This window comes from Parasteatoda tepidariorum, unplaced genomic scaffold (genome assembly GCF_043381705.1).
Source record: "Parasteatoda tepidariorum isolate YZ-2023 unplaced genomic scaffold, CAS_Ptep_4.0 HiC_scaffold_1347, whole genome shotgun sequence".
In the NCBI taxonomy this organism is placed as follows: Eukaryota; Metazoa; Arthropoda; class Arachnida; order Araneae; family Theridiidae; genus Parasteatoda; species Parasteatoda tepidariorum.
In genome coordinates, this window is record NW_027261386.1 from 1 (window position 1) to 10,597 (window position 10,597).

Here is a 10,597-nt window from a genome sequence, read left to right on the forward strand (position 1 = left end):
GGTATTTGATAGCTTTTCCTGCACTACTGTCAAAAGACTTAAAACTCTGACTTTTTTGAACCACTCTAATATATACAATGGAATGTCACATATTCAGAATTGTTCGGATTTCTACGAGTCTCGAAAATCAATTTTCTGAATAATAGGTTTTTAAGGCCAACAGAGATTGAAAGATTTGTTATTCAATAATAAATTAATGAATGATAGTTAACAGCAAGTTTCATACAATAGCGTTTTGTTATTGGCTAAATCTGAAAAAATGGTGAGTAAGATGACTCACTCCTCACCCTGTGTAACAAAACCTGTCAGCAAATGTTCTGAAGTACTATAAATATTCAGCTTCATTAATATTCATAGTTTATTGCACTCAGTAAAATATACTTTTTTTTAAACTTCTAGTCTTTTCATTACAGCATTTTAATAAGTTCATTAAAGCAGCATAAATGTTATCCTGAACACAATAAAAGGAAATTAAAAACTAATGTCTCTTAAAATATTGAATTGGTTCTATGAAAATTAGTTAGACTGGACAGATTTGTTTAAAAAAAACTGACTTGTACAAAAAAAAAGTTAAGCATATAAACTTGCCAGAACACTGCCACTATCTGGGACAAATTCAACTTTTGCATCTGGTTCTTCTGAGTGATCTCTCCATGGAAGTGTTAAATCAACCTCAGGAAGAACTAGAAATTGTAGAATACGTTTTGTACTCACCTACAAACAAAGGGGGAAAAATTAACCAATGAAATAGAGTGGGTTGATTATTTTAGATTTATCTTAAAAGTTATAAATTTTCACAACAAAGATAATTTTCAATTTAAAAATTTTAGTTTTTTATATGGATAAAACATATGAAAAAACTTATATGGTTTATCCAGAACAGTTGAGCCTTGGGGATATTTAAGTAATGATAAATGTCTGCACCAATTATCTTGGTTAAGGGGCACAAAAAAGTGTTGAGGCAGCAAAAGGCGTGCCAGAATTTAATATATGTTTATATGCTACAGTTTGCCTAGCGCCATTAAGTTATACCCTTTGAATCAGCTCTCTTCTGTGATTTTCTTTCTAACGTTTCACATGACAAGACTGGTTGTTGCCGAAATTCAGAAATTTTTTGGCTCAGGTATTGATACGAAAATCTACCTGAAGCCTTATTGAGCATTACTAATCAAAGTAAAAAAAAAAAACAGTTATGTTATAAATTAAGTTCGATGAAGAAAAAAAGAGAGGGGGAAATACCCATGGTGTACTTTGGAAATTTTTGATCCAAAAACTTATATGGTTTATCCAGAACACTTGATCCTTGGGGATATTTAAGTAATGATAAATGTCTGCACCAATTGTCTTGGTTAAGGGGCACAAAAAAGTGTTGAGGCAGCAAAAGGCGTGCCAGAATTTAATGTATGTTTATATGCTACGGTTTGCCTAGCGCCATTAAGTTATACCCTTTGAGTCGGCTCTTTTCTGTGATTTTCTTTCTAACGTTTCACATGACAAGACTGGTTGTTGCCGAAATTCAGAAATTTTTTGGCTCAGGTATTGATACGAAAATCTTCCTGAAGCCTTATTGAGCATTACTAATCAAAGTTAAAAAAACAAAAAAAAAACAGTTATGTTATAAATTAAGTCCGATGAAGAAAAAAAGAGAGGGGGAAATATCAATGGTGTACTTTGGAAATTTTTGATCCAAGCTAACCTAAAGATTTATCCCCCTAAAGAAAGTATTTCCGAATGAATTAAATAGATTCATTTAATATTTTATACATACATAAAAAAATGATTCACTGACAAGTACTTTTATATAATTAAGAATTTTCAAGTTAAAGACAAATAGGATAATATGCATTGCTTGAAGAAAAAAAGTGTATTAAAAGCATGCATTTATTAATCAAGAAAAGTTAAATATTGGCAATAAAATAAAAACATATACTAAAAATACTTTTTTTCTTAAGCAGTGATAATATGCATTGCTTAAAGAAAAAAAAAGTGTATAAAAACATGCATTTATTAATTAAGAAAAGACAAATACTGGTAATAAATTAAAAATGTATACTAAAAATATTTTTCTTAAGCAGTGATAATATGCACTGCTTAAAGAAAAAAAAAGTGTATAATAAACATGCATTTATTAATTAAGAAACGACAAATACTGGTAATAAAATAAAAATATATACTAAAAATACTGGTAATATCTTCAAAATTTCACAAATACCAATAGAATTTATTGTTTGACAAACTTTTTGATCTTCTTTAAAATAGATAAAAAATTAATTATGAAATATTTCAGAAAAATAAGACTTACCACAGCATTGATAACCATTGGGATGACAAAAGGTATTATGTAGAGTGGCACAATAAGTTGATTGAATAGCGCTAGACCTGTGAAAACATCAGCAGGCATGAGTGGTCTTCCCTCAATTTTCGAATATAATGAGATTGTCTAACATAAAAAGAAATTTTGTTAAAATATATTTATTAAATTTTAAAAAATTAAATGCGGTGGAATTTGATTTTAAAAAGAAACTATAAAATTAATGATTTAATATATAGCATACCACTAGTGTCACAATTATTGATGATGTTTGAGTGATGAAAGCTGAAATGAAGAAAATTTATGTTAAAAAATAACTTTTGAAATTGTTTTTATTAAAAGAAAGAGAATTAATATAAAATTAACGGAAAAAAAACCTTCAAAAGTTTACATGAGCAAAAAAATTCTATTAAAAATATGCTTGGATAACAGAAAAAGTTTTTTTGTATTTGTTTTTTCAACATCAGATACTGAACTCTTGTTCTTCACTTCGAAAGATGCCAAAACTGTCGTTGATTTAAAGTTACCCAGTGGGCACCTGTGAACCCAAGACAGCGGATGCTGCTTACAGGGTTGCGACTCAAATCTGGAGAAAAAAATTCCCTGTACATATTATATACAATATATTAAGAGGAAACCACGATTACTGTACTGTTGTGTGAGCTATATTGGGCTAACTATATTTATTAGTTTTAATTGCTGGAAAAACAGCTGAACATACTTAAATAATGCTATAGTAAATATAATGGTTAAATATCCCATAGATTACGTTTTGAGGGGTCACCAATTTTTAAAAGACAAAAATAAGATACAAAATTCCCCAGTTCGTTAAGAAAAAATCAAAATTCCCTGCATCCCTGTTATTTTAGGTGATTTTTAAATTCCCTGTATTTTCCAGGTTCTCCTTGTGGAGTGACAACCCTGTGCTACCTGTAAGAGTGGGCCACAGAGGACAATACACAGAGAGAAACTTCCATGTCCATGTCCTGAGCAGGATTTGAATCTGCAACCATTGGGTTTGCAGTCAGGCACGCTGATCTTTCAGTCACCTGGCCAGCTTATATCAAAATAAGTAAACTTTCTACCATTACTAAATCGATAGATTTAATAAAATTATTTATTTCATGCAACTTCTATACCCCAAAACAATACTTCTTTGTCACAGAGCTTTTCGAGCCTGCTTGAAACTTTCTTGAGATTGATGTTCGAAAATAAATTGAAAATTTTAATCAGTTTCATTTTATGAAAAGATTGGAAATATTCTTTTTTTCAGGTTTTGTTTTAAATAAATGATAAGGTGTAGAATTAAAATTTTTTTAAAACAAACTTTTCATTTTAATACAAAATACACTGCAGGGACAATATTTTTTGTCACTTTTTCATCAAAATAAAAATTTGTATAAAATATATATTTAAAAATTGAGAATTTGATTGGTACATTTCAAGTAGAACAATCAAACAACATTTAGTAGGAATGTTACTTAAGTTTGTAAAAATTTTGAATTGCATTTTATTNAAAACCTGCTATTACCTAAATAAAAATCATGCTGCCTTCAGAAGAAAAAAAAATTATAATATGATTCAACAATAGACTGACCCAAGTTTTCATTTATCCTTTTGTTTAGGAATCAATAATTCGTGTTATCATTTTGAGAAATAAATAATTGGTAGCCAATAACTCTAAAAGCTGAATTGAAAAGTTGATTTGATTCATTTTGCAAAGAATAAATTCAAATTATTACATTATAACTTATAAAATATCTTCGGTATTTATTTACATGAAAAAATTTTCAAAAGTAGAATTCCTAAATTTTAAAAGGAAAATTTCGTTAAAATAATTTCCATTTAACAATTTTTCTTCTTCTCATTTTAGTTGTTAACTTTCATTCATTAATTTAAAACGAGGTTAAACCATGTAAGTTAACTAAAATTTCAAAACATGAGTAGTTTAGAAGTGACCTTGACAAGCAAACAATAACTTGTTATACTCACTATTAAATGACACACAAACTGCATCACTTCTTAAAATTTTAAGTTCTTTATTTCGAAATTTTTGCACCAAATGAGTATAAACTGTTTCCCAGCCATATAATTTTAACAGCTTGATTCCTTGAAGTAGTTCAGTAGTTCTTTTCACTCTCTCATCAGAAACATCCTTTCAAGAATAAATACAGAACAAACTTTTAAAAATATATACATAATTATTCATTTAAACCTATTCTACAGTAGTTAATATTTCTTTTTAAAATAGTTAGCTAGAGAGTCAAATATAATATGTTAATTTTAAAAAAAATAATACAATATTTATAAGCCTATTACAAACAATTTCCAAAATAAAATTTTAAAAATTTCAACGGAGATACAAGGGTAAAAATTAAGACAATTTAGAGACTAGTCCTCAGGAATATAACTAATAGATATTGCTGGTCCATAAACATTTTCACTGATCCCTATACAGGTCTTGAGTAGATTTTATTTTTAAAAAGTTGGTTCAGTTTAGTTGAAAAATAACAAAATATTGGTTTAGTTGAAAAAAAATTTTTTTTTAAACTCAGTTATGATGATATACGTTTTTGAGATCAAGACAACTTTCTATTCTTTTACATTACTTGCTAGTTCAGGGGACCACTGAATATTTTTTGGAAGCCTGAGTTGAATTTCGGAGGTACAGGACCACTTGACCAATAACGTAAATTTCGAAACCTGAAAGAGAGTGTAGGCTTTCATAGAGTTCTTTCTAATGCAAATGCTAAATTTATAACCTTGACTTATCTAACTCATCTTTGACACATCAATTCTAAAAAATTTTTAATAATAATTGTAATAACTTCTCGTCGGAATTTTTTAGATTGGTTGTCTACCATCTTATTATTTAAATTTGTTACGATTTGAAGCTTACATTTATTAATCATTGAATAATCACACAAAAAAAAGCAACAACAAAAAAAAAAAACTCTTATAGAAAAGGAAGAAAAAAATTTTAACTCAAAAAAGGGTCAAAGTTAGACAGCATTCTAAGAGGAAAAGAATCTTAATCTCCAGGAAATCCTTATTTAGTGCTTTGTAAAAATATATTCTATATAAATAAAATACAAATAATTAAAGATTTAATAACATTTTAATTACAAAGCAAATAAAAAACTATTTCAACATTTATTGAAAAAATATCTATTCCATCTAATTTTAGAAATCAGGAAAGAAAGAAATATTTTCAAATTTTTTCCCAATCAAGAAAAAGTCAAAGGAGTAAAAATTACATAATGACAATAAAAAAAACAAGAATTGCAAATTTTAACTGATTCGTTTTTGAAAATAAAATTGACTAAATATTTATTTCTTTAAAAATGACACTGACTATCTAACAAATTATAAAACAAACAAGTATTGAAAGAATTTTAATAAAATTTAAAAAAAAAATACTTTAAGTACTAATGTTAAATTATTAAAAAGCGTCCAAACATTACTAAACTCTTTTATTTAATCTTTTTAAAAATTTTTGTTTTTTAACTAATAGCCAATTTTTTTAAAACATTGTTTTCAGTTTCTCAAAAGCATTTGTTTGAGCATTTGTGCTTGATTATTAGAAATCGAGAAAAAGAGATTTTGAAAGAAAACATTTCGAGATAGACATGGAAAATACATTGAATTTAAATAGTAAATGTGAGGAATTTTAGAAACTTTGAGATATAGAGGTTTGAGATAAAACAGCTTTAACTGTAATAATAAAGGTCTTAGTTCCAGATTGAAGTTAATTTGACATGTTAAAGTTCAAAAAACATGTAAGTATTACTAAAAATTTAATATGGGGAGGCAAGCCCAGTCTCATTCTAATCGAGAAATAAAACATGATTTGTTTAACATCAAAAAGAAACTTAAAATTTTTTTCAAGTAATAAACAAAACTCATAATTCTTAAGCAAGAATAAAACTATCTCCAAAACCCAGTAAATGTAAGACTATTTAAAAGTTTTATAACAGCTTTCTTAAGAAGACATGCAGAAGGGATTACAACCATTGGAACAGAAAGGTATTACAATTGCAATGAAATTACGCATGAGAAATAAATCTGCAGTGAATAGAAATTAATCAGCAAAAAGAATTTCCAAGCTACTGAAACTATTTACCATTCCGTTAATAATTAAAAACTGCTTTTGTTGTCTTCTTAGAAAAGTTTTAATCCTCGAGATACTCCTTGGATAAAACTGTATTTCAAAAAACTGCAAAAGATTCTCTTATTTTTTCTACACCAGAGACACAGGTGATTGTGACTCAAAGTGTATCTTATCTTTACATCACTAGGTATCTTATCTTTACATCAATTGCAACCAATTCCTTTTAAATTAGGCTTTTCTAAACCATTTAAATTAAAAAAGAGTTAGACACAAACAAAATTAGACTGCTAAAATCGATTCCTTGTCAAATAGGCTTTTCTACCTGATTCAAATTAAAGAAAAGTTTAGAAAGAATAAAAAAAAAATTTGAATCTCTGTTAAACAGAATTTTTCACAATATTCAAACTGAAACTGTTTAAAAAAGCAAACGCAAATGAGAATCACACAAATAGTAATACCGCTAAAAGTAAAAAGTGTTTTAATTAATGCGTTAAACATACGAAAAAATTTTGAACACATATTATACAGCTATAAAAGAAAGCAAAATTAATATCATTATGCACATTAATCAGATTTTACAGCATAGTCATTAATAAAAGAAAGATAAATACATGTACAATAATTTTGAAAAATAAAATATTAGAAAGTATGTATAAACCAGCTTTTTTGAATAAAAGTTGATTGGAAAAAGAAAAAAAAGCTTTTTAGCAATCCCGCCATTTACTTTTATATGATTAGGCCTATTTACCTTTATGGCAATAAACCCACAATTCCATGCTCATAAAATTAATTGTTGACTACTGTTTAGGTCAGTTGCACATGCACACCTTGACTCCTTTTGAGATCTATGTCACCACAAAACTTATTTGAATGCATGAAAAATTTTTAAGTCACATAGGGACAGATTTGGGCACTTTTAAGATCATTGGCCCAAGACTGCTCATTTAAATTTCTTGCAGAAATTCCTTTATTTCATTAACTGTGAATGGTCAGTGCTTATTTAAATGTTCAGATTCGATCACTTTTCATTTTTACCAGCTACCTTTTATTTTTCATAGTAATTTGATTACAGTGGCTATTTCATGCAATTCATCTATCGAAACTCAAAAGTATTGTCAATATTTGTTATAGTGTTTCGGCACTTTTGCCATTGTGACAATAGTTGTACAGTTCCACGCTCATAAAAAACCATAGCCAACTATTTAGATCAACTGTACATGCACACCATGATTCCCTTTGAAACCAATGTACCTTCTCATTTGAATTTTTGCAAAAATTCCTTCAATGGCATGGCAGGTCTAGTATTGTCAAGCAGCATGGTGATTTCACAAGATTGTATATCGGAATGTTTACATTTGATCACTTTTCTGAGTTTTGCTAATGTTTCTACACACCACTGAGAATTTACTATAGCTCCCATAACAAGACAAGCATGAGCTCTTTGTGACCAGTCCTTTAATTACACATTACTCACAGAAACAGAAATTATGAATCGCAACATCTGAACAATTCATGTTTTTTTTAAAAATCAANTTCTATATCAATTTTAAGCACAGTTAGGATGAATTAAAACATGAAAGAAATAGGTTTAGAACATTTTAAGACAAAAATGTTGAGTTTCGAAGCTAACATAGAATAGAAATTTCATTAACATTAATTACATTTTACATATTTACGGAATAAATACCTTTAAAAGAAAGCAAAATTAATATCATTATGTACATTAATCAGATTTTGCAGCATAGTTATTAATAAAAGAAAGATAAATACATGTACAATAATTTTGAAAAATAAAATATTAAAAAGTATGTATAAACCAGCTTTTTTGAATAAAAGTTGATTGGAAAAAGAAAAAAAAGCTTTTTAGCAATCCCGCCATTTACTTTTATATGCCTATTTGCCTTTATGACAATAAACTCACAATTCCATGCTCATAAAAATAATTGTCGACTACTGTTTAGGTCAGTTGCACATGCACACCTTGACTCCTTTTGAGATCTATGTCACCACAAAACTTATTTGAATGCATGAAAAATTTTGAAGTCACATAGGGACCAGATTTGGGCACTTTTAAGATCATTGGCCCAAGACTGCTCATTTAAATTTCTTGCAGAAATTCCTTTATTTCATTAACTGTGAATGGTCAGTGCTTATTTAAATGTTTAGATTCGATCACTTTTCATTTTTACCAGCTACCTTTTATTTTTCATAGTAATTTGATTACAGTGGCTATTTCATGCAATTCATCTATCGAAACTCAAAAGTATTGTCAATATTTGTTACAGTGTTTCGGCATTGTGACAATAGTTGTACAGTTCCACGCTCATAAAAAACCATAGCGAACTATTTAGATCAACTGTACATGCACACCATGATTCCCTTTGAAACCAATGTACCTTCTCATTTGAATTTTTGCAGAAATTCCTTTAATGGCATGGCAGGTTTAGTATTGTCAAGCAGCATGGTGATTTCACAAGATTGTATATCGGAATGTTTAGATTTGATCACTTTTCTGAGTTTTGCTAAGGTTTCTACACACCACTGAGAATTTACTATAGCTCCCATAACAAGACAAGCATGAGCTCTTTGTGACCAGTCCTTTAATTACACATTACTCACAGAAACAGAAATTATGAATCGCAACATCTGAACAATTCATGTTTTTTTTAAAAATCAATGATGTAATGAAAAGCATTGAAAGCATAACAGATGAAAAGTGTGTGAATTCTTATCATTACAACATCAACTACCTTTTCCTAAATAGAATAGTTTTGGCTTAAAGACTTTTGTCTATATCTTTATTGATTGTTGTTAATAATTGTAATATAAAGTATAAAAATATCTTTGTAGCCATGANTTTATTTTTCATAGTAATTTGATTACAGTGGCTATTTCATGCAATTCATCTATCGAAACTCAAAAGTATTGTCAATATTTGTTATAGTGTTTCGGCACTTTTGCCATTGTGACAATAGTTGTACAGTTCCACGCTCATAAAAAACCATAGCAAACTATTTAGATCAACTGTACATGCACACCATGATTCCCTTTGAAACCAATGTACCTTCTCATTTGAATTTTTGCAGAAATTCCTTTAATGGCATGGCAGGTCTAGTATTGTCAAGCAGCATGGTGATCACAAGATTGTATATCGGAATGTTTAGATTTGATCACTTTTCTGAGTTTTGCTAAGGTTTCTACACACCACTGAGAATTTACTATAGCTCCCATAACAAGACAAGCATGAGCTCTTTGTGACCAGTCCTTTAATTACACATTACTCACAGAAACAGAAATTATGAATCGCAACATCTGAACAATTCTCATTTTTTTTAAAAATCAATGATGTAATGAAAAGCATTGAAAGCATAACAGATGAAAAGTGTGTGAATTCTTATCATTACAACATCAACTACCTTTTCCTAAATAGAATAGTTTTGGCTTAAAGACTTTTGTCTATATCTTTATTGATTGTTGTTAATAATTGTAATATAAAGTATAAAAATATCTTTGTAGCCATGAATAAAATTTTTTATCCATATACAGTTAAGTAGAAAAATTATTTTTAGTAAAAGCAATATTTTTTATTCTTAAATTTAATAATAATCAAAAACATTCTAAATTGTAAGATGTAAAATGTTTTGTATACTTTTAAATTACACAATTTACAGTGATAAATTCGAATATTTGAGCTAAATTGGTTGAATAGTTTCTGAGGTTAAAAAAAGGCGAATTAACATTATAAGCAGATACTCACTCACCAAAGCTTTACTTTGAATTCGAGATAATAATGTACAGATATAATACTGTATAGGAACTAAAAAAATTACAGTGGCAGTGCCAATCAATGCACTGTAACCAAGTTGGAGGTAGAGAAGAACCAAAAGAAGAACAACCTGGAAAAGAAATTCTGCTTTTCAATTTTTAGAACAGGTAAATTTTAGGTTTCACCACAGATTATTAATTGAAATTACACTAAGTACATAATTGTTAAAAAAAAAAATTGTGTTAAAAAAAAACATTAAACCTCAAATGAAATCTGAATAATAGGTTTTTAAGGCAAACAGAGATTGAAAGATGTGTTATTCAATAATAAATTAATGAATGATAGTTAACAGCAAGTTTCATACAATAGTGTTTTGTTATTGGCTAAATCTGAAAAAAATGGTGGGAAA

The 10,597-nt window shown here is 28.2% G+C and overlaps 1 protein-coding gene across 1 annotated transcript; it reads right to left on the reverse strand.

Annotated features, from left to right (window-relative positions):
- Positions 1 to 588: 588 nt before the first annotated feature.
- On the reverse strand, positions 589 to 10,318 carry LOC139427310 (ATP-binding cassette sub-family C member 9-like; the record flags this gene model as incomplete). The annotated part of the gene is given in 5 exon segments (XM_071188502.1): positions 589 to 714; positions 2,303 to 2,440; positions 2,556 to 2,596; positions 4,304 to 4,466; positions 10,184 to 10,318. Coding segments are annotated over 5 exon segments (603 nt in total), but the record flags the coding sequence as incomplete, so codon positions are not given.
- Positions 10,319 to 10,597: the final 279 nt, after the last annotated feature.